Genomic DNA, 24,213 nt, shown 5'->3' on the forward strand with positions numbered 1-24,213 from the left:
TAGAGAAAGTATTTATTCTCATAGAAAAGCAGAGGAAAAATAAAGGAGAAAAAGACTCAAAAACAGAAGAATGGAAATTTTTCTAGAGTTCTTAGAAATTAGTACATTTATGTAGTTACTTGAATTAATATAGCACTAGTAAAGACCGTGCCTGGGTCTTTCTTGTGAAAATGTGTTTTAATTCTTAATCTTATCTGATTCTTTACAGGCCTAGAATCTGACCTCTCAACCCTTGTAGTCTGGCTTAGTAAAAACCGATCGATAAGGCACTTGGCGTTAGGCAAAAATTTTAACAACATGAAATCCAAGTAAGGCTTTTCTTTCTTTTAAATAACAAGAGAATGGATGAGGAGAAGCTGCTGCTTTCATTGTCACCCTAACTTTTATTTCCTCAGAAATCTCACTCCAGTACTTGATAATTTAGTTCAGATGATTCAAGACGAGGACTCAGTGAGTATCTTTCTACCTACTATCGTCATGTGTATTTATACCCTAACAACCTATTTCTGCTAAGTTTTTTCACTGTGTTAACTTGCTGCATAAGACTTGATCATGACCCTGCACAAACATATTCAACATTTTAGTTGTTTGGGCTTTTTTTTTTTTCTTTCAAATAGTAGTTTGGATTATGTGTAGCATGTAGGTGAATGTGTCTTAGGATAGTCTTAGGATCTATGCTTGTTGAAAAGTAGTCATTCTAAATAGTTGGATGTATGTAACCTAGTTGTTTGAGGCTTAAGTTATACAGCCCTGCAGGCACAAGTTTTCAAAACTTTTGTGCTCTGATAGATTTCAGTGGTAGTGTTCTCTGGGTGGCCATACTTTTTATTAATAGCATGCACTATTTCCTAATAGCTGTTCTTGGGTATCAGTATTTTTTTGCTTGACAAAATGCAGAGTTACTGCAATGATCTCCCAGAGCTCACTTCTCCTTCAAAAAATGCAGAAAAACTGTTCACTGTGCTATTCTTTACTTCTAGTACATTAATCACAGGAAGACTTTCACAGAGCCCTGTCAGAGTGCCTTGCTGTGTCCCTGCCCACTCCATTACTTGGCTTCTGCTTTGGAAGCTTCCAGGTCAAAGAAAAAGTAGCTGCTAAATTTTTGGATGTATCATTCTCGCAGCTCTCCATCCCTTGCATCATCAGCTTCAACTTCCTGCGCTCCTTCTCTTTTCAGCTCATGGGTGATCTCAGCCATTGCTCCACTTTCTGCCTTTTCCACAGTCTGGTGGTCAGATGTGCTCCTGTAATTCTTAGTCACTCTGTCTTTCCTGAGCTAGCGGCTCAGTCACTCTGGAGTCTCATCCTGCTTTCAAACAGTGTTACCGTGAAATAATCCACAAAAAAAGTTACTTTATTTAGGTACTTAATAACTTTTTCTCCTATATGTTATGCATTAACCTTTCAGATACAGTGTATGAACCTGGCAGTATTACCCTCTCTCTTCTCTCCCGGTGTTCTTTTCTTTGGTGAAGGAATCTTGTTTCTTTCTGTCTCATCAGGTGCTAAAATCAGTCTGAAGCATTTCCTAGCAGCTGCAGAGTTGAGGATGAGCTGTAGTGCTGTGGAAAAACCATGTGCTGCAGATAGCTGTGTAGGATTGTCCTCACTGTATGCTTAGAATATTAGTTTAAATTTCCAGCTATTTTGACTTGGATTTGAGTGTTAAATGGGGTAGTTCTTGTTATACCATTACATGTTGCTATACCGTTACTGTATTTACTGCCACAGGACATTAAAATGAAGATAGAACTGGAAAGAGCAGGGTATGATGATGCCCAGAGCATACTGCTTTATAAGTATTGCCTGCAAGCTAGTAGAGTTTAGGGACTGTGCACTGTCTTCATGGAGAGCTGAAGCAAGAGGCTTTAATCTGAAAGAGTCATCTGCCAAATGCTTCTTCATGTATTTATACAAGCTTTAAATAGATCTGTTGCTGTGTTAATGTGAGTCATGAGTAAAATGATTTAAACAATCAGTAGCTCAGTTATATGACTCTAAAAATACAGCTAGACACAAATACAATTCTACACAATTTGAAAGCAGTAGTAGTAATGGAAAATGTACAAGGTGTTTAATATAAAGAAGAATGTAATACTTAGATTTATTTGGGGGGGGTTCTTTTCAGTTCCTTTCTATTTATGTAGATGCTATACTGTGCAGGCAATATTAATATATTCTTACTGTACCATTTCCTGTTGCAAAAATTGATGTTACAATGCCAAATGTCATTACTCGGAGTGCCAGTTACTCCTGCATAGGTGCAAAGAATTACTACAGTGGTGAGTATTTTTAGATTTTAGTTAATGTTTGTGGCAGAATTGGCCTTTTGAGAGTTTTTACAGCATTTTTTTCTTAGGAGAACAAATTTAGCTTGAATTAGTTCTTGAATGTTTTCCAGCAGGAATATGACAAAATCAGTGGGCTACAGTCATGCAATTTTTAATTCTATTCTTTACAAATTCCTCTTCCATGAAAAGATGGTGTTAAGGCATCTTCACCGTATTGCAAAGTATCTGTTTTCTGCAGCAGGGACACTAAAGTGCTTGTCAGACTTCTTTTTTTTTTTCTTTTTCTGAATATCCATCTCAAGCTACTAAGTTGTTACAAGGAATTAGTGTTTGTAGGCTATATAGAGTATTGCCCTTATTTTGGGGGCTTTGGGTTTCATGGCTTTTTTGTTGTTGGGTTTTTTAATGTAATGGTCAGATAATGGGTGTAATGACTATTTAGCCTGTATGTTTAATTATACCGACTTAAGTTTTGATTGTAGTTTGCATTCAGGGCACCAAGTGAGTCCAGAGCTTTTTGCTTCTTGTTCACTGAGTAAATGATAAGGGTAGCTGGGCAAGAAAAATAGCAGTTCATCCACTTCAAAGACACTGCTAATATATCAGGTACTTTACTGGGCCATATACATGTTTTCTATGTGGCAGTAATGATATATAGGTGTAAACCCTTGCAGAGCACAGTGCAGAAGTGTTTTCAATAATGTATTTTTTTTTTCAGAGTATTTGGATGGGAGAGGTGAAAAATCCTCTCCTGTGAGGATAGATGAGGTTTAGAAAAATTGGCATGTGGGAGGGAGCACCTCCAGCTAAGTTACTCAAATGCACCTTTCTGAAGTGGCACGTAAGAAGCAGAAAAACCTAGACTGTCATAAGCTTATTGGCAACTTCTTTTGGAGTGATGCTGTGTTTCTCTGAAATCTGTCACAGGAGGTCTCCTCAAACTTGTGCCAAGAGCTCTAAGTGCCATTCTAACATGATGGTAATATTCTTTAGGGTATATAATGTAATAAAATGGGGAAACATAGACAGATTAAGGTCATTAACATAGTAATTTAATAACTTCCATTTAAAATAAAACCAGCATGCGGCTTGTGTTACTGTTAGCCTTTTTAATTATAAACCTGCTGTGCCTCCAAATTCTTACGCATTTCCTCATTTATAAGTTTGTTTCCTATTGTTACAAGCTTTTTAGTTATCACTGTAATCCAGTCATGTCTGGAGGCTGCAGTCCCATTGTATAACAGGTACCATGCAAGCATCTTGGACTCCAGAAGGTGTGCACAGTTCAGTTATTTATTTATATTAATCTAAGCTTTAGGCACCTAATGTGGGTTCATCTTTACAAGATACTGATTTTCCCACTCTGGCAGTTTGGACATTTTAGTTTGGACATTTGGACATGTAATTTGGATATTTTAACTTATAAAATTCATCCTCCAGTACATGCCTAAGTGGGTGTATAATGACAGCAAACTCCTCTGCATGAACTCACACTTGAGCAAGGGAAACGTTTTGTGAAATCCTCGTACATCAGCTAAGACAAATTACAGTTTTAGTTTTAGCAATTGTAATATATCTGCAAGGCATGGTGATGGACAAACTGTAGTTCTTGAGCTCCTGCTGTCAAGTGTTGGGACACTGAGAGAATACAGACATTTTTAAAAGAGGTTTTCTTAAGTCTTAGAGTTTGCCTTGCCAGAGCCCAATAAAGTAGTTTCAGCATAACATAGTGTGTGTCTGTCTGTCTGTCTGTCTATCTATCTATCTATCTACCTATATATCTATCTATCTAAAGTTACCTAAAGATACTGCAATCATAGGTGTCAGAACACCACTGCAAATAATATTCCTTGACTTACACATTTAAGTAGATACTGTCTTACTGTTTTTAATTTCAGACCTGCTACAGTTTTCTCTCTCTATTTCTTCCCAAGTGCCCATGCCCTTAGTTGAAGGAACAGATAAGCACAATCACTTCTAAAGTTGAATAATAATAAAACAGTTTGAAGGAATTGGTTTTGTTTCAGCAATGTCTCAGCTCCTAATTTGCCCTTGGATAAATCTCTCAGTCTGAGGGAGAGGAGGGAAGTGCTAGACATTTTTGTCACTGACAGGAAAGCATGCTGGTTAAGTAAAACCTACTGGACAATTGAGATTGTCTTGCAAAGCTGATTGTTGCCTCATTTTGGGTTCGTGCTGTATTCGGTACTTAATAGAACACAGGAAATTGAAGGCACTGTCAGCACAGGGTGTTGCAACATACTCTGTGTGTATGTGTTTGGCACCTGTGCTGTAAGTTGTTGACTCCCAATTTATCACATGTTGTAGGATCTGCAGCAAACACAGAAATAACTCTTTGATGGTTATTGCTGTCTTCGAGAGTTTGGGGAACTTGTAACTTTTGGTTGATGTTTGAGAAATGAGTGTGTTATCAGTTGCTGTTCTCAGTGCCCTTTCTGTGCTCCACAGCCTCTGCAGTCATTGTCCCTCGCAGATTCCAAGCTGAAGACTGAGGTCACCATCATTATTAATGCCTTGGGCAGCAACACTTCTCTTACAAAAGTGGATATTAGTGGAAATGCCATGGGAGACATGGGAGCAAAGATGCTGGCAAAAGCCTTACAGATAAACACCAAACTCAGGTAAGGGAAATGTATTTGCAGTAAAAGATAGAACAGCTTAATAATACTGAAGGTGATGACTTATTCTTAAGCTGTTTCTCCTCAGAACCCTTCTGTGTATAGCCACTTTTATAGTGTCTCAATTTGGAAAGATTCTCATTCTTTTTTCTTCAACAAAATAACAAAAGCCAGGAGAAGCAGATTTTTTTTTTTGCAAAAACATTTCTACAACTGAAACTGGAAAAAATGACATTTTCTAAATTTAAATGAAAGATCTCTTGTTGGAACAACAGAACTGTAAATTTCCTAGGATCATAATAAAAATCCAAGCATCCTTGTTAATAGAGCTCTGAATGTTGCATAATCCAATGTCCTTCTCAAAGGAGGGCTGACTTTAAAGCTGTACGGCGTTGCTCAGGGCCTTGTCCAGGTAGGTTTTGAGGATTTCCAAGTACAGGTATTCCATGATGTTTCTGGAAGCCCTGTTCCAGTGCTTAGCCATTCTCTTCTATTCTGCTCAGTCTTTTCTACTGGAGGCCTTCCCAGCAGAGAAAATTTAATATTTGATGGGAAACTAAGTTAAATCTTTCTTTGTTTTCCGGAGTATCAATTTCTTAGGAGAGCTAGAAGCATGTGGAATTCAGAGTGGGTAGCAGCATGGACCATCCCTCCTTTCCCTTCCCTGCTACAGTGCTGATGGACCTTGGCATCTCTTCTCTGCAACTTCATCCACCTGACAACTTTGCTGCTTTTTAGCACATGTCTGGCACTGATGGCTTGAGAGTATCACTTTTTTCCTATCCAGCATGTAAAACCTTCAATCATGTAAATCTGGATGGGGACCTCTAAATATGTCACCGTTATCTATAAAGCTAATCCTCACTCCTCCTCTTGTCAGACTGTGCAGATGAACCTTCCTTAGTGTATTGTCTGTGTGAAGAGACCACTTCATGCTTGGTCTCCAAGCATTTGTTCCCATAGGGTAGAACAGTCCTGGCTGTTTTGCTCAGAAGCAGGGATTCTGGTTTTTGTGTTGCTGGCCCCAAACTGAATATTGAAATGTCAAGGAAACACTGGAGAGGTGACTTAGGCTTATTGAATGTATTAACCTGAAACGACCACTGTGCCTGACGAAATAAAGCCTTGACAGCTTTCAAGATGGCAGACTGAAATGTTTCACAGTACACTGAATGTCACAGTTGACATAATGTCACCACAATCTGTGGTGTGATTACAAACTGAATGATGCAGTCGTAACTGGCTCTGCTTAAAATGTTATAACATCACATCCGGGTAGAAATATAAACACACTTTCCAGTGACCAAAATATTCAAGATTTGACCTTAAGTATATCTGGTCTTTGCAGAGGGGGTGTTCCTCTCTTTCTTATCTCCATCTTTCCATTTAAAAAACAAAGGGATAATTCTGCAACAGCAGGAGGGTGTCAATACCTGTGAAACCCTGCCATCTATCTTTTCTCTTTTTTGCACAAATCTTGGGGAGGGGGTTGCTCTATTTTTTAATCACAGCTACAACTAGTGCTCTTGCACAGGCAAGATTTATCTGCTTGACTGTCTCTTCTGACTACTAATGAGAACTTTGAACATGTGTTCACAAATTGCCAGGCAGTCTGCTTGAGTGGCCTAAATTGAGGGAGGAGGAGGGTGGCTTGATCACTCATATCACTGTTGTGTATTCAAAAGAGCTACAGTTTATGCACCTAACTTAATGGCTTATACTGGCAGCTAGTTATGTTGCATATGGAATCACAGGAACTGTATGATGAGCTAGTAGAGGACTGAATATACAATAGCCTGCAATTTTTGACTGCCACTCAGGATGAATTCTTTAAATACATTTTTCTATAAGTGTAGCCATATAACCTACATAGAACAGGGACTGATCACTTGCTGCAATGTTTAGTTTTCAGTGTGGGCTTGCAAAAGCAAACATTTGAACTTTATTTTTGATTCTGTTCCTGGAAAAAGCTGGCATTTTATCTCCAAATCCTTCTATTAACTGTATTTTAGGAAAGTTACAATTTTATGCTGGTGGTAGAAAATACAGTACAGAGTCTCCTTCAAAAAAAGAAAGACTGAATTTTGTAGTATCTTTGTCCCTAACTTCTGACATTTCAAGGTTTTAGGTATAACTAAAGACAGGTTTTTAAAATGTTGCCTTCCACTATACAACTTTTAACATACAGCACTGGGTTATTTCAATAAGCAGAGTTTCAGTACAGGTTTATTCAGTGCTTTTTGTTTAACCCTTTTTTTTTTCCTTTTTTCTTCACCCCCACCTCTTAGAACTGTAATATGGGACAAGAATAACATCACTGCGCAGGGCTTCCAGGACATAGCTGTGGCACTGGAAAAGTAAGTTCTCAAGCAACTGAATGACTGATGAAGAAGCCAAAAGCTTAGATCCTGAATGATCTGAGCAGCTGCAGTTCTCACCGCAGTCAATATGATCTGAAGATGCTGAGCGCTCTCAATTTTAAGCATCAGGATGCTCAATCTAAAGGAAAATGTATGACTTCACATCTTCAAAAGGATGGGGAAAGGCTCTAATGCTCTTTCATCCATACTCTGCTATCAACATTAAGGCCATTGAGTTCTACTGTTAGCATTAAAATTCTGAACTTAAGAATATTTTCCGTTTTCTTTATTCTTTTGTGTGGCTAGCATGCAGAAATTCTATTCTAGTCAGTGAATGAAGCTGTATGTAATAACAGAAAATTACTGAAGCATGCCTTTTGGGCTGGCTTTTATTTTTTCCTTTCCTCCAGCAAGTTTAAACTAATTGTGATCTCAGGAACTGCTATTTTTCATTGTAATCACTGTAGTCTAGGTCATTTTGCTTCCCTGAGCTTACTTATAGTTGCAGCCATTACCAGTGATAGATGCTAAACGACTTCCATCTATCTCCATCTCCATCACATTTCTTTATACGTTGTTACTACTTTTTTTAAGAGGGAAAAATTACAGATTTAAATTAAGCAGCAGTTGCAGTTGTGTCACATAGTTAAATCCCTCAGGAACAAAGGGTGTCTGCAGAAGGTGAAGGTAAGGTGCAATTGCTAGTTACTGGATAAAACGTCTTTCGGAACAGTGTAACTATTTAGGGCAGTATTTTAACCCTTGGAGGGGTCATGAGGCTAGAGCTTATGAAGTTACTTGTTTTATGAAATTGTTGTAGTTTATACATTTGTTTTCAAAATGAATTCAGTTGCACTGATGGGGAAAATTATATAAATGATGTATAATTAAGCAAATCATCTTGGAGTGATTCCATTGATAGTATTGAATAATAATTTGCAAAGGTTACTTTTCAGCTTGAAGACATTTCTCTTTTAGAGGGCAATAGAATGTGTATTTATGAGACGGGGTAGAAAAGAAAATATGCCTATTTTCTGGGGAGCATCAAATTTTCTGCTTTGAAGTGCTTGGATAAGTAAATAGAAAGGATGAGGAAATCCTAAAGCAGAAGCAAATCATCTAAGCAAAAAAAGAGAAAGAAATGCTGCAGATAACTGTGTGGCACTCTGCTTTGCTGAGGTGACATCTAATTTATTTACCTTGGAAGCTGGTCATTTTATGTCTCCTCTAACATTTTAAAATTGTTAAAATCATTGGTAATATTACAAACTAAGCCACAAACAATAAAGGTTTAAACCTGCAGGAGAGGAGCTGTCAATACTGACTTAAAACTATTAGCCTTTAAACAATCCATCTTGAAAACATCCTCCTCTATATGTTGCCTAAAAAAAACCCCATGAAACCATCAGTACTCCATAGGAAAGAATTGTTGCTCAAAATGAGTCAAAATATACTGAAAATGCTTAGGGGTATATGTGTTGTTTGTTTTCATTTTGCTCTTTAGAAAGATAATCATATACTAAACCACTAAAAAAAGCAAGCTAGGCTTTTGCAGTATTATGCGGAGGCTGAGGAGAATTGGGAGGGATTGTAACAGACTTTAAAACAGGCTGAAGTAATCTAAAGATTGGGTTTTTTTCCCTCCTTCCAGCTTTTTTTCATCTGTTTATAGTTGTATTGCTGCAAGGGAATTCCAGGAGCATGGCTGTTGGCAGAGTTGCCCCAAGGGTGTCCCAGCCAGCTGATGTGAGATGCTGAGAGGATCTTCTGTAGAGTTCAGGGTTCAGTACAGCTGGCAGTTCAGGAGAGCATGTGAGAATAGTGGGCATCCTGTTCAGCCTGACCATTAAACAGGGACTTGTATCTCTGTAATTTTAATACGAAAATAAGAATGTGCTTCTGTGCTTTGCAGCCTAGAGCCCATTTTGTCATAGAAGTGTCCAGTATTGCCCCACATTCATTTCTAAACGATACTTTTTCTGTATGGACTGATAGAATAAATAGCTCAGGTTCTAAAATACCATGGTAAATGCTGGGGTTTGTTAGAAGGCTACAAGTTTTTCCCTTAGCAGTAACATGAAATTCACATGCACAAGCCTGCAAAACAGATGATCTTATTCCCATTAAAAAGAAAAATAGGTAGCAAACTTATCATCAGTGCAGCAAAGAGTGTATGTCATGAATGGGGCAGAAGCTACTACAAGGGACAAAATGTAGGACTGTTGTCACACATGCTGTATGTAGAGGGAGAGATGGGATGGGTTTGAGACATCCTTTCCAGTCTCTTAGCACCCTCTGAAATTTGACATCCTTTAAATATAGTTATATTGCTGAGAGTATTAATGGGTTACGAAATCACTGGATTTTCCATTTGATAGGGAAATACACTCTGTTACAGGAGACAAGTGGAGTGCTAATAAAAAGAAGAATGGAGGAGTATTTTAGGCTTCAAAGGAAACAGAGAAAAATGAAGCGTGAAGATAACTATTGCTCTGATGATCAAAGTTGAAAAGCAAGCTTTAAATTCTTTCTTTATTTCTGCCCCCCCCCCAATAGCTGGTTAATTCTTAGGTGAAAATAAAGTAACATTCCAATACAGTGCTATCTGTCTGGAAGGAAAGCAAGTACAGAGTCTTCTGAAGTTCGGGACCTGTGACGGTGTGTCCATGAAATCTCTTTGCCTTTCATTTCCCCACCCTTCTTCTCTGTGTGTGTGTGAGGGACAGTGCACTAAGCCTTTGACTAAATTGAATTTAGCATATAATTACTACCATGAGAGCTGACAATTACAGATTTCAATGCATGAGTTATATTAAATGTCAAACAGCTGCAGAATTCCTTGGAATTCTACCTCTCTTTTTAGCTAAATAAATACACCACTTGGCAGGTAGCGGGCAATCGGCGCAGTGTGTAATTACTGTCTGACTTTGAGCTTGGTATCTTTGGCATTTGAAAATTTTCCCCATGCTGGTGGGCAGCCAGTTGTTTGCCGTTTAGTGTTACATGAGGACACATAGCAGGGTCTGCATTGTTTGCACAGTTCTCTCGAAGGACAAGACAACAAGAAAGAAAAGTTATTTTTTATGGCTATAATGCAGTAAGTAGTTGAACAGTGCGGAAGGACAGGGACCTTGCTGACTCCATGTGAGCAACTGCCTGACACTGACAGCTATATATACATTCTGTAATCGCAGGATGGTTTGGGTTGGACGGGACCTTAAAGATCATCCAGTTTCAACCCCCTGCCAAGGGGAGGGACACCTACCACTAGACCACGTTGCTCAAAGCCTTGTCCAACCTTCCAGGGATGGGGCATCTGCAACTTCTCTGGGCAGCATGTGCCAGTGCCTCACCACCCTCACATTGACATTAGAGAAGAAACATAGAAGTTTTTAATTATAATTTAAGGTAAAATGTTGGGTAGTATATATGAGACATTGGTGTGTTTGGCACTTCAAAACACTGCTACCCTTCGGAGAGTGGTGTTTCGTGTAGCTAAGCAACTGGTGGGAAAGGAAGTGAAAGAACCTTGAAGTTTCACAGTAGTTAAGGTGTCTGCTGTTGGATTTTGCGTGTTTAGTGAGGATGGGTCCGTTGAAGTCAATGGATCTGACTCAGTTGAAATTGTCAGCTTTAAAGTGCTCAAAAATATGGGGTTCCATATATATTTATGTACTTCTCTATGGAATGGGAGCACAGGGTGGGACGTTCGCAGACAGCTGGAGGAGGAAGAGGTGTTTGCAGGAAATTAAGGCTATTGAAAATAGGAAGAAAAAAATTCCTTTCCAGGTTTTAAACATTTCCTGCTGTTTTGTTTTCACTTACTCAAATTTGAAGGTGTGTGGGCACAACACTGCATGTAACATTTTAGGTTTAACTGTGTCATGCGAGCCAATTTATGTTCTCAGTTTAAATGCAATTTTCACTCAAGACCAAAACCCTGTCTTTATTCTCATATCACAGCAGATGGACAAACCTGTGGAAATATTTTGCAAGCAATGAGTAAAATGCAGGGAGCAATTGTTTGCATGAAGCGGTGTAGAGATGCTATGCATGTTTTGTCAGCTTTTATTAAAAATTCAGCAAGTGTCTTCAAATCCTTGTAAACATAAGAAGTTATTAAATAGTAAATTTTCAAAACTCAGATTCTTAGTCACTATCTGTCACTGAATATTTCCATTTAGGCTTAGATCTGATAGAAATCCCAGCAGGCACTGACACTGCCTATTCTGTTTTGAAGTAAGAAAAAGTAATCCAACCTTGTGCACAGAGGTACAGAGGACAGCTTGGCCTTTTAATTCACAGCCACTGGGCATTGGTCACTTGACTGCATTTTTTGCTTTTCAAAATCTCCACCTCTATCCAGTGGCAAAGAAGAAGTGAGAGCAAAAAGGAGTGTGCATGCCTCTAGTTAGTCCACTTACAAATATGAAAAATACATTCTTAGTACCTTCCGTGGACAAGCTAGATGCATCTTATTTCTCCAGTCTAGTTCGTTCTCTGTAAAGAGGCACAGTAATAAGGTTAACTTTTATTGTTTAAAAAATCTTTTATTTTTCTTTAGGAACTATACTTTGAGATTCATGCCTATACCAATGAATGATGCTTCCCAAGCACTCAAAACAAATCCTGAGAAAACAGAAGAGGCACTGCAAAAGGTATTGCATATGCATCCAACTTTACGGAAATGAACCCACTAAAAATACAGTAATAATGTTAAGTGGCTGTTATTTCAGGCTTGCAGGAAAAAAACTTCTAGGCTAGGTTCATTGATTGTTTGATTTGTGTGGACATATATGTGGTAATCAAGTGCTGCAAGAGTATGTAAGGCTTTTTATTCTAAAGAGTGGTTGGAGTGAAGGCTGATGGAATGTAATGGTATAGTATCAAGAAGTTTTAAGTACAAGTTATCTTGTATTGCTGTATGCCTAACTATGAAAGGGAGAATTAGAAACTAGCATGTTTGTTACATGTGCTTGTGTGCTTTGCTATGCTTTCCATGTGCATAGAATTATTGGTATGTGGTTTTCATTTTGTCATAAAAAATGCAGTCAGTGCTGTATAAGACAAAGGATGCTCTTTAATTTTGGGGGAGAATGAAAACATTTATTGCCTGTGTTTTATACTGTACATATAAAATCTACGCAGTATGTTGCCCTAAATAAACAATTGCACCAAAACGTTCTTTTGGATGAAGAGGTGTTGACAGTATGTGTAGCTGTTCCATTTGCATGAGTTATTAAAACACAGCTGGGAGTTTTATATAGTGAATCTTGCAAGCTCCAAATGAGCCTCTTGCTCAGTCAGAAAGCATACAGTTCACATCTCTTTAATGAGCAGTTTTCCTTCAGCCAGGATAAGGTCATAAAAACCTGATAAATTGTTCTTACAGATAACTGTGATTAAAAAGCAAATGTCTATGATCCTTATTAGTAAAGAAATTTTCAGTAAAGTGATTCTCACAGGGAAAAGTGCTGGTAGTTAGTGCCTTTTTCTTTGATGCATAAAATGATTAAATTCTGCTTTAAAAAAACTGAATCGTGGGGGATGGATGAATTTCTTACATCTCATTTAGTATAATTGTAGATAGGTTCATATCTAGAATGATAGATGCATCTCTGACAAAAATATGAAGCTTCTGGCCATGGGGATTTAAATTCACGTTAATTAGGCATTATGTATAAAGAGCATTCTGTTTTATTCATGTCAACGTTGCTTAAACTGTTAGGCCCCAAGTTTGTTTTAACCTGTGTGGTGCAGGCTTTCTTTACACAACACAAGGAAGGTCTTTCCAAAGAAAAGGTCTCAGGAGCAGTGCTGTGAGCACAGCTAATTCCATGCACACAGAAATGCCTGCCTGCACAAACTGAGCTGTCATGCCCAGTGTGGGGGCACCTCAACTGACTAACGTCTCAGGAGGGCCTGTAAGCTTCAGCACACCACAGCTTGAGTACAGTGAGAGTGCTCCTGGCCCTGGTCCAGCACCAGATGGGCATGGTAGCAAATCCCTGGAGCTCCAGTATCTCTGCAGCACACTTAGCGTGGCCAAACTGGGTAAACTCTGCATTGCTGCCAGGCATGGTCAGACTCTTCCAGTTCTTGTTGCTGGTGCAGATTTAGAGGTGACCATGCCTATTAGTCTCTGCCTCACAACCTGTGGTCACTCCACCCATCATTTTCCCCTCTCTTCTTTTCAGACCAGATCCATCACCTTTGATGAACCTTAAATGTTTGCTAGTAGAGGTTTTTTTACTTGACTAAGTTTGATGGAGCCAGGTTAGGGGGTTACTCTATGTGCCATTAAGCTGGATGAAGGTAAGTTTACTACTGGTGACAGTTGTGGTAAGCTGTGACCAGTAGCTGTGAGTAGGAATCAGTTGTCTTTTAAGAACACTTAAGTACTGCTTAGCCTTTAGTAATGTTTGAACTGAGGCTCCTGTAGCAGTTAGGCACTTTCAGATATTTTATCTTCTCTCCAGACCATACTGCTATTTAAATATGTGTCTTTGCAGCAGGCCAAATGCATCTAAAGGAAATGAATCTACTATCTTGTGTCATCATGGTCTCTACAGCAACATTTTATGGATAGAGTCCCTTCTAATATTTCTCAAACCTGGATCTACTCCTTTGTCAGCATAACTTACTAAATTGTCCAAAATAGAAGATTAATTCAGAAAAAACTGGCAAAAGCACACTGTTTGATGATGTTTCACTAGTCCATGAGTGAATGAATATTTGCCAATGTAATTACTAAGCACTGAGACACAAAGTTTGCAGATAACAAAACAACTCAGGCAGCTTTTCCTGTCAGTCCCAATTTTTGATATGACAGCAAAACTGAAAGCAAATTGCAGTGTGGAGAGTTGAATCAATTTCCTAAACTGGCTTTGTTTTTTAGATAGAAAATTACTTGCTTCGTAATCACGAGACCAGAAAGTACCTGCAGGAGCAAGCATACCGGCTGCAGCAAGGCATTGTCACTAGTACCACTCAGCAGGTGAGAACTTGTTCCTTACTGGTACTTCTCAGTGTCTAAAATCAGCCTGGGGGCAAAGTTGTCTCTCATTCTGTCAGAGTAGCTTAAAGCTTGGTATAGCTTGAGGGTGAAACTTAAGTTTCCCAAGAAATAATAATTATTAATGATAATATTTTGTGAAGGAAAAAGAAAGCTTTTGTTAGAGGGAGGCATTGCGTGTAGTAGCAGTGTGTAGAGAAAGACCCAAGCTATTTCTGGATGAGCTACTGTTGGAAGCAGGAACAGTTTAGTTCATTCGTGCTGGGGAGTCTTGACTTTTCAGCAGGCTCTCATCAGTGTGACAAGCATCATCATAATGCTGTACCAATTTTGGAGTCTGAGTCAGTTCTAGTGTCTCTGCCTACCACTGAGTAACCATGTAAACAGGCCTTTTAAGTGCCTCCAGCGTAAATAGCCTTAGAGAGCAAGTCATTGTCTACCTTACGCATTCAGAACTGTGAGTATCATGGGAAGCTGTACTCAGAGAAAAGGAGCAAAGGAATGTGGAAGTTTTCTGTGGTCTTTATACTCCGGACAGCTGAAAAGCCTTCCTGTCTAACACAGCCAAAAATATTGCTTGAATCTGACAAGCTTCTGTGTTCTGTCAACCACTACCAGGTTTCCTAAATGCCGCATGTTGTTTTGGTTCTTTATTCTTTCTCTTGAGAGGTCTACAAGTGTTTTATCTGGTAGCTTACCATTCTCTCTGTTCTAGTGCATTTCTTGTCAGTACCTGTCAGGGCTGTTTTCAGCTCCAGTACACCACTTGAGGAAGGTGGTGTAAGCAGAATAAAACTTGTCACTGCCTTTGTTTTAAATTTACTTCCGTGTTTGTTTGCACCAGTTGTGTTCCCACGCAAATGGGACACTCCAGCAAACAAGAGAGGAATATCTGTTTTGCTTTTCAGCTGAGTCAATGAAATTTCTTTGTTCTCCACATTTATGTTTGTTTTTTTTTTTGTAAATCTTCATTCAAAGTGGCCTCCTTCTACCTGTGTTATTAAAATTTAATGGAGCAGAATTTTATTACTAGAAGCTGAAATTGTACCTTAACCTCTTGACAGAGAAAATGGTATACAGAGATGTGCTGGTACTAAAAACTGGAAGAACAGTATCGCTTTATTTTGTTTTAGTAATTTATCTGTTCCAAAGCCACCTTTTTTTCCCAAGTCCATCTGAATAAAGTTTAGATCTTCTCATAGTTTGGTGGTTTTAGCTGTGCTTTTCTCCAACAACCACACATCCATCCAGTTTCAGTAACTGTAGTTTATTGTTATTTTAAAAGTAAAATTACTCATTTCTAAATTGAATTGTGTACAGTGAGGATGGATTTCAAAAACAGTTTTAATAGAGAGCTGGAAAAGATTTTTTAGTTAGGATGGTGGAATTGCGTGATTATTCCCAGAGTGTTGGGGGGGGGTTGTGTTTTCTTTTTTTTCTTAGTCCACATGTCCCAATGGGACTTTCCACTGTCTAATAATTAATTAGCTTTTTGTACTTATACAAATAAACCCCATCCAAAACCCTTTGAAGAGGGAGAGTCATGTGGAGCAGAAAAGGAGCATGCTGTGAGATTATTTCAGTTCTTGTTGCTAATGATATCATGTGCTAGAGCTCCCGACTTTTCATGATGATGACATGTGCGCTCAGATATTGCTTCAAAGTGTCAAATAGCTGGTTCTAATGAATGCTCCATGAGCTGATAAAGACTTTTAACTATTATGTCTCTTTGCCTCATGTATCTTAATCAAAACTGACTGTATGTCAGGCATTCGTATTGGTTTGTCATGTAAGGATACAAATACACTGCCCTGCATTTTCAGCATGTTGAATACAATTCTATTGCAGTACAGATTTAAGTTCAATTTATCCTACTGCAAAAGGTCTGATGGAAACTTCTACTTTGGTAGTTGTAATTTCCTTACAACAAGGAATATTTACATTTGAAAGAATGGTCCATAAGCCTGCACAGTTGTGTTTTGCTTAGACAGGAAAAATCTCTTGGCTTTTTTGACAGCACTTTCTTTTACTGTCTGAAATTCTTAACAATTCAGGGACCTTCTGAGCAGAGTGTTAGAATTGGCAACATTTTCAGTATTCAACTTGCTAAAAAAAAACAGAACACCACTTGAAATGGGTAACGTGTTGGTTATTTGCAGTTATCCTGGAGGTAACTGGGGGGAAGGGGGAGAAACAAGAAAGCGTTTCTGTGGGTTTTCTTTAATATTAAAGTTTTATTTATTTTTCCAGTGCTTAGGTGTGTCTTTGCGAGATATAATGCTTTTCTTCAGTGGCATTGATATACCTCTAAGCTCTGATCATGTGTTTCCAGATTGTTATATTGTCTCTACAAATCTCATCATGTTAGTATTGATTTTCTACCTGGACTGAATTCAGTTTGCATTTGACCAATATTCTGATGTTTTATCTTTTTTGTGTCTTTTGTTCAAGTAGATGATTGACAGAATATGTGTTAAAGTGCAAGATCATCTCAACTCTTTAAGAAACTGTGGCATGGATGCTGTACAGGAGGATGTCAAATCTGCAGAACGGCTTATGCGGGATGCTAAGAACTCCAAAACAGTAAGCCTTTCCAAGCATACTGGTAATACTGAGAGCAGTTCAGTGTATGGTTGCAGCTTTTCTCTTTCGGGGGAGTTGAAATAACAATCTGTCAGAAAAGTATGTTTTCTTCAGATGATCACTTACAGGTAGTATTGAAAGTGACAAAATAATCCTAATTGATAAAGGCTTTGATTTAGCAGAGAGATTTCCTGACAGGTATTGATGAGCCTACTTTCCAAAGAGATTCTTTCTGTCTTACAGCTCCTACCAAATCTGTATCACCTCGGTGGAGCTTCTTGGGCAGGAGCGAATGGTTCACTCTCCAATCCAATCCAAGAGACACTTGAATCCATGGCTGGAGAAGTCACAAGGGTTGTGGATGAACAGCTTAAGGTCTGTGGATAGATGTGTTACCATCTCTTGCATGCAGGAATAACGAAATCTGAGGTTTTCTGTTGCTAAATGCAAATGTGCCACTCTTCTTTGTTCGTTTAATTTTCTCAGTGTATTTATACATAAGCTATCTTTTCATTATTAGCTTCTTATAACTTTGGGCCTTATCTGGATATTTTCTTGTTTAGAATGAAAAAAAATGCTTTAGTGTTTGCAAAGGGCAATAGGAGCAAAAACTGTTTACTATCATCTTATTTTGTCTTGTAGACGGGGAAGAATTACCAGTTGCTCCTTAGACCCTTAATAAAGGCATCTCTCAAACACCCTAAAAAGTCTCATGCCCTGCATAAAAGTACTCATTAGTTAAGGTATCCCACTGGAGTGAAAGCTGCTTTTCTGTAGACGCCATTGCAGAATTTTTTTCCCAGTGACTATTTTGAACCTGGTGCAGAATTTCCACTGTAACTCTTTGGTTTGGATAACTTCTATGTATTGAGAGTGGCCCAAGAATTGCTACAGGCAGCTTTACAGGAAATCTTTTCACAGGTTGCCTATCAGACAACAGTTCTGGAAACAGACATAATTGATCTGTAAATGCTCTCACCCGCGTTCAGCCAGCTCTTGTTCAGAAAATTCTACCTTCTGTTATCTTACTGTATAATAAACATGAAATAGATACCCATACAGCACATGCAAAGGCATTAGTCCAGGAAGAAATCAAGGTGGGGAAACTTTATCAACTGTTGGGATCTGTATGGAAGCTGATGAATAGAATATGGTTCTGAGGCAATTCAGATCAACTTAAATTTATGATTAAGCTACCTTTCTTGTGTTTCTCTGTATTTAAACTTATCAAAGGATCAGAAAGTGAAGGTTGATCTTTCAGCTGAAACAACATGAAAATGTTTCAGTTGGTGGGAATATAATGAAAAGCAATAATAATACCATATTACTAATTACTTGTTGGAAATTAAAAAGTTAATGAGTAGGAAAATATTGCTGAATTTCTAGTATTTTCCTTTTCCCCATTATATAAAATGAGGTGAAGTTTCCTTATCACTTTTTAAAATTTCTGCAGACATGAAAGTGATTTCTCCACCAGGTTCTTCTCAGTAGAGCTTCTAGGATACTACTGGGATGGGAATAGTTAGGTCAGCTCTTTGTGCAGGGCTCATACACTTAAATAAGTCCTGTGCATTTTGGAGTCTTAGAGAAGGAGAAGGCAGGGAGGAAAGCCTCTTCAGCATTTGGAATGTTATTTATAGTTCCTGGCATAAGATTGAGTTAACAGGTCTTCCATTTACACTTTCACACATTTACAGCAAAAGGCAGTTTAGCTCAACCGTTCTAACTTTTACATTTACTTCTGATTTGTGTAGTGTTAAAGTTCCTCACAAGAAACTATGAAGTCGTGATGCTCTTTGTATATTGTAACATTCATTCTTATTAATTTTACACTCAAGGCTGAAAGGTTTTCCTTTAGGTTCTGTGGTGCCATTCTTGGCATGATCTGAACATGGATTAGGATTTTTGTTCCCAGTCTTTTAGGTCAATTTTAAAACATTATGTGCAGTTTAGTACTTGTGGAGGTAGGTAAGAGAGCTCACATAAGTACAGTTCTTTTTGTAATTGTTGGGGGGAAAATATCCTAGGTTCTGTAAGTGGAGTTTTGACTTTTAGCTTCCATAGCAACCAGAGTCTGATTTTAGGTAGAAGTGTTTGTTTGGAAATTGAGTAAAGTCAGTGAATGCTTTCCAGACAAGTAAGAGATTTTTTTTTTCTTTTGTTTTTTTTTCCTTTTAACCTCAAAGAAAGAACGGGGGGAGGAAGAAGTTAGAATAAGGAAAAGTAACATCTTGAAGTGAGTTGAGTTGGTCAAAGAAGAAATTATAGCAAGGCCATTGTATTTCTTTTCTCCTGCTGGTGTCACTGTGGACACACAGAACCGGGAGGTGCTTTATTCAGTTAAAAAGGCCCAAGGGAAAAATCGTGCACAAGACAAATGATGCTTAGGCAAGAGAAAATCATGTTCCTGTTGAAATGTTCAAGTAAGGTCTTTAGTCTTTCCTCCTACTTCCCACTGACACCTTCATGCAGCATTTTGTCTTTGTAACTTTTGTAGTTGTGATCTATTGGTAGTTTTTGGGAGGCTGAGTGTGGTTTTGCAAGGTAGAATGCACAGTTGCATCAGTGACTACATAGGTGTATGGGAAAAAATGGGTGTTTCAGAACTTCTCATTAGTAATTTGCCTGGCTCAGTTTTTCTGCCATTGAAGTTCTTAATCTTCCATATGGATAATGCTGCAGGGATTTGAAAGGCTCTTTTATTGGTGTTATGACACCAGAATCTGCTTGGGGACTGAAGGAGGGAGTGCAGGACAAGTCCTTAAAGTGCAGAGAATTTGGGAACCCAGAAACAAGCGCTGTATTAACTATAATGGCAGTTGTCCCTTATACTTGTAAATCAAATGTAAAGATCAGACTTCCCTGTACTCTGTGGCTAGTTCATGCTGCTGCGTTGTCCTTGTAGATCTACACTTAGGCAATTAAAAGCTACAGACTGCTGCTTCGAAGCATTAAAATTATTGTGCAGTAATGGTAGTTTTATTTCTTACCTCAGTATCTGCATATGAAAGTTGCCAGTTAGGGCTATGCAAGTAGAAAAATGTTCTGTAGGATGGAGTTCAGCCTGAGGTCACTTACTGATGGAGTGAGATTGAGAAGAAAAAGGAAATCTGTGGAGGTACAGTTTGTTATTTTTGCACAATTTAAAAGCACCCAAGTTAGAGCTAGGCTTACCTAGGATACCATTTCAAGGAAACTATGATTTTGTTCCTTTTTTCATTTATAAATACCTTTTCTGTTTGGTTATCAACCTTCAGTCTTAACTGGAGACGACTTGGCCCATTTCAGTAAAGGGGGCTCTGTCCTGTTCCTCTCTTCTTTCCATCTTCCTTTGAGTTTAAAAAAATGACTCAAAAGCTGCATGCAGCATGTCATATGTTGAAAAATCTGATGTCTTCTAATAGATGCTGCTTGTCCCACTTATGTAGAGGATTCAGAGATGGGGGAAATGGGTCTTGCATGAACCAAGGATGGTGTCTTTATTCCCCCTGCCACTTTGGAAGCACTGTAGCCTGAGGAGACCCCATGGTCACTGGAGTGCAGCAGGATGACAGCTTCAGTGTTCAAAGGGACCAGCTGCCAGAAAAGAACCATCTGTTTACGAAGTAGCACTTCATGCTGAGAATGGACATGGAGAGTTTGTTTTCAAATCCTGTGCTGATGAGCCTTGACCTCTTGCAATCTCTGAAAAAAGTTATTTGATGGAAAATTAATTGGTGGTCGAACAGCCTCCAAATATACTTAAAATAGATTTCCTGAGTTTCTGGGACTGGAGATGAAGTGAGGTGGACGTAGGAGAGAATTTGAACAATTGCCAGTCTTACAGAAAATGTTGCTCAGTGTGAATCTGTTTTACTGTACACAGGTATACGTCAGCATGTAAGTAGATCAGTATGAATTTAAAATTTAGTTTTCCATGTGGCCTGATGGTTGTATCATTCCTTCTGTGGTCCTGCCTAAGTTTTTTAGATCCCAAAACTGAAAGCAATTAAAGGAAAGATGTTTCAGTGACATAGGGCACTAGTAGTGTTTCTGTGTGTCATCTTGATCCCCATGTGTGTACATTAGAGCTTTCCTGCGCTTTTTGTGACACAGATTCATACATGGGTGATTGTGAGGAACTGAGCCCTCACCTGTGTCTGTAGCGAGGGCTTTATAGCCTTCTAGTCAGAGCTGGGATTTGGAAAAGAAACCAGATAAAACAGGATTTAAACTAGAATTACCTTTTCTCACAGACACAGATAGGAGATAAATCTAATGCGATTGAAAGGGTCTTCGTAGCATAACATCATAGCATTGAAGTATATATGAAAGATTTTTCTAAGATGAAGTCTAAGAAGGAAGAAGTTAGCTTTATACCATTGGCAGGGGAGACCTTATTTTAAGATGAAGAAAGTTGAGGGGGTTGGGAGTTCCCCGGTCCTGTTTCTGGAGTGTGTATGGTTTTCTTCTGTCCTGGTTTGTGATTTTGATCAATCATTAAAAAAGAATGAAAGTTGTTGACTGCACCTAAGGTTCACTATGGGCTTCCAGGTATATAAATGAGATCCATATATGAAAGGTTTGTATGCCCACTCTAATCATACTTGTAGCTACTTCTTAGTACTTGGCTAGTATATTCCAGCTCTGTACAGCATGTCATTAGTCTCCTTCATATACTCATGCCTCTTACGAATTGGTGGGTCAATGAAAATTGCTGATTCAGGACACAGCTTAGAGCAAACGCAGCTGCAGCAGAGCATCTACTGCTTCTGCAGCATGCACAGGCAGCAGTGGTGGGTGTACAAGGGAGATTCTGTCAAACATACAGATATGTAAATGTTTCATATTTAAAAAGGCAATTGAGTACAGTTGTGGGTCTTTTTCAAAACAAGTATGTTGTTCTTTCTTATCTTTATTTTGTAAAATGGATTGGAAATTAGGAAGAGAATTCATAAAAATTACAAATCTAAAAGTGTCATAGTGCTTTGGCCCAGAATAATGCTGTGATCTTCCAGCTGATGAAAACCTCAGTAGCTGATGTTAGCTTTTGCCTACTGTGTTGTAGACACTCCTTGAGTCTATGGTGGATGCAGCAGAAAACCTGTGCCCAAATGTAATGAAGAAAGCTCGCATCCGTGAAGACCTGATTGAGGCTAGCACTGAGAAGATTTCCATCCCACGCACTTTTGTGAAAAATGTCCTCTTGGAGCAGTCTGGAATTGATATCCTCAATAAAATTAGGTACTTTAAAACAATAACTGAACAAAATTAGTTATAGAATTTGGATCTTGCGTTGCGTGTATGTGTGTGTGCAGTAGAAGATTTTTTGAATGCTTTGGTGACTCACAAGAAACTATATTAAGGCATTCAAAGAGCAGGAAATTGTCGACATGTCTGGTGAACTTAGTTCAAGACATTCAAATATTTGGAATCTCCAGGGATGTTGACTTGATCATTAATGCATGTGCTTCTGTTTTATTTAGTAAGAGTTTGGGCTTATGGCACACAAATAACGTATTCATGACTGATATATTTTTTTTTAACCAATTTATGTTCTCAGGTAATACTGAACTACTGGAATAGACGAAAATTTCACTTACTTGCTTTTATGTTAACAGAGCTCTGTCTGTTGCTGCACTTAGCCTTGTCCTGTAGCTGTAGAAATCACTTTAAAATTTTGTGTGGGAGTTATGCACAGCAGTCAGGCATACTTAAAAAATGGAAACTTGGATATTCAGACCACAAACCTGGAGCAGAAACAGTTACCCCAAACAACTCTTAGTTTGCTTTTTAAAAAGGATAAAAAAAGTCTTTTACCTGACCTTGTGCTGCATCTTTCTTCATATTAAGCAGATACCAGTTTAATGCAGTATAAGGTGGTGGACCTGCACTTAAACCTTTGCAGTTGCCATCATTTGTCTTAGGAATCCTTTCTGCTTGATGGAAAAGCATGTCATTTTGCATTGTGATGCTAATATCTTCGCAGAAGAAGGAAAACAATAAGACTTAGAAATTAATTTTGTGGAGTGCAGCAAAATTGGCAGGAAAAGGTGTTAAGAACTTTAGCTATGCCTTCAGAGTGTTTCAGATGCTTCAGGAAGTGAGTTGTCTTCACTTCAGTCCTATCAAAGAAATCTTGACAGTAATAGTTCCTGTCCCACCTATAGAAGCTGCAACTGTCAGTGGGTGCCACACTGTCACTCTTCCTGCCTTATATTGTTTGAAATGATTATGTAAGTAACTGAAGGGAAATCCCTTCACTCTCATTCTCTGTCATGGCTTAGCCACCATTCTACCTCCCTATGAATTGTATTGCTTTTCCAAGGAGTTTATTATCTTTTTCCCCGGACTTTGTGCAGCAGTAGTGCTAGCTCCAGATAGAAATAGCTTTGTTAATCCAATGTAACTCAGTCTACACATAAAAACTTAAAGTAAAATGATGTTACTTACTGGTGTCAGTTGAAACAGTTGCCCTTGACACTGTAGAGGCAGGCATACATGCTTGTCAGCTGCAGCTCAGCTGCCTTCCACAGCCTGAGCCTTTTGTACTGTGGCCAAAGATGAGACTCCAAGGGAACAATTCAAAGTACACATTTCCTTGATAAGAGGTTACCAGTGAAACCTCAATTCAGGTATGGGGTGTGCGCATGTTCCACATACATCTGTGTAATGGGAATGGCAGACATTAAGATCTTCAAAGTGGTTACCTAGAGGAAAAAGAGGAAGCCAAGTTATGATGGTAAGGACTGGAGAAGCAGCATTGTACAGTTGTTAACTGGCAAACAAACACAAATAGAGAAAATGCCTGGGTTGTAGTCGTGTTAAACAGGCAGCACTTTTCTAATCCCATTCACCTGAGGTTCATGTTTCTCTGACTCCGGAGGTGGAGTGTTCCGTACTGCATTTCACATGTGGTTTTAATTCAGCTCTCTTACCCAGATGTTTTCATTTCAGCTTTTAGAAAAATGTGAGAAGCAGGTTAAATATGGTACAGAGGCTCTTCTGTTTATTATGTGATTCATGAGTTTATTTCTGAAACCTGCAGTCATGTATCCTGACACCCTGTAATGTTTTACTTCAAATAAAGTGACAGCCCTGTGGATAATCATCGCACTGTTGAGTGTGTAATAGAGACAAAATTCTCCTGTGTGAATTAAAATTTTCTCTGTCTCATTTTAATCCTCACACAGTGAAGTAAAGCTAACAGTGGCTTCTTTCCTGTCTGACCGAGTGGTAGATGAAATCCTGGATGCACTTTCCCATTGCCATCACAAACTGGTGAGTATTTGCATGGTTGATAGCTGAATATGCTGGGTGTTTTAACAATGCCATTGACATTC

At 38.6% G+C, this 24,213-nt stretch overlaps 1 protein-coding gene across 8 annotated transcripts in view; it reads left to right on the forward strand.

Annotated features, from left to right (window-relative positions):
* The window catches only part of CARMIL1 (capping protein regulator and myosin 1 linker 1), a 189,472-nt gene that overhangs the window by 122,328 nt on the left and 42,931 nt on the right, over nucleotides 1-24,213 (forward strand). For 7 of the 8 annotated variants that reach the window (XM_061364712.1, XM_061364713.1, XM_061364714.1 and 4 more), the window contains 10 exons: nucleotides 209-308; nucleotides 396-450; nucleotides 4,764-4,936; nucleotides 7,222-7,290; nucleotides 11,858-11,951; nucleotides 14,192-14,290; nucleotides 16,763-16,891; nucleotides 17,135-17,266; nucleotides 21,939-22,114; nucleotides 24,064-24,151. In XM_061364712.1, the coding sequence (XP_061220696.1) occupies nucleotides 209-308; nucleotides 396-450; nucleotides 4,764-4,936; nucleotides 7,222-7,290; nucleotides 11,858-11,951; nucleotides 14,192-14,290; nucleotides 16,763-16,891; nucleotides 17,135-17,266; nucleotides 21,939-22,114; nucleotides 24,064-24,151 (1,115 nt within the window). The remainder of the gene's footprint in view (nucleotides 1-208; nucleotides 309-395; nucleotides 451-4,763; nucleotides 4,937-7,221; nucleotides 7,291-11,857; nucleotides 11,952-14,191; nucleotides 14,291-16,762; nucleotides 16,892-17,134; nucleotides 17,267-21,938; nucleotides 22,115-24,063; nucleotides 24,152-24,213) is intronic. The other variant, XM_061364718.1, reaches the window with a different exon arrangement.

This window comes from Neopsephotus bourkii, unplaced genomic scaffold (assembly GCF_033783945.1).
Source record: "Neopsephotus bourkii isolate Nb327-2 ecotype Australia unplaced genomic scaffold, CSIRO-AGI_Nbou_v1 NB_1248, whole genome shotgun sequence".
Lineage (NCBI taxonomy): Eukaryota > Metazoa > Chordata > Aves > Psittaciformes > Psittacidae > Neopsephotus > Neopsephotus bourkii.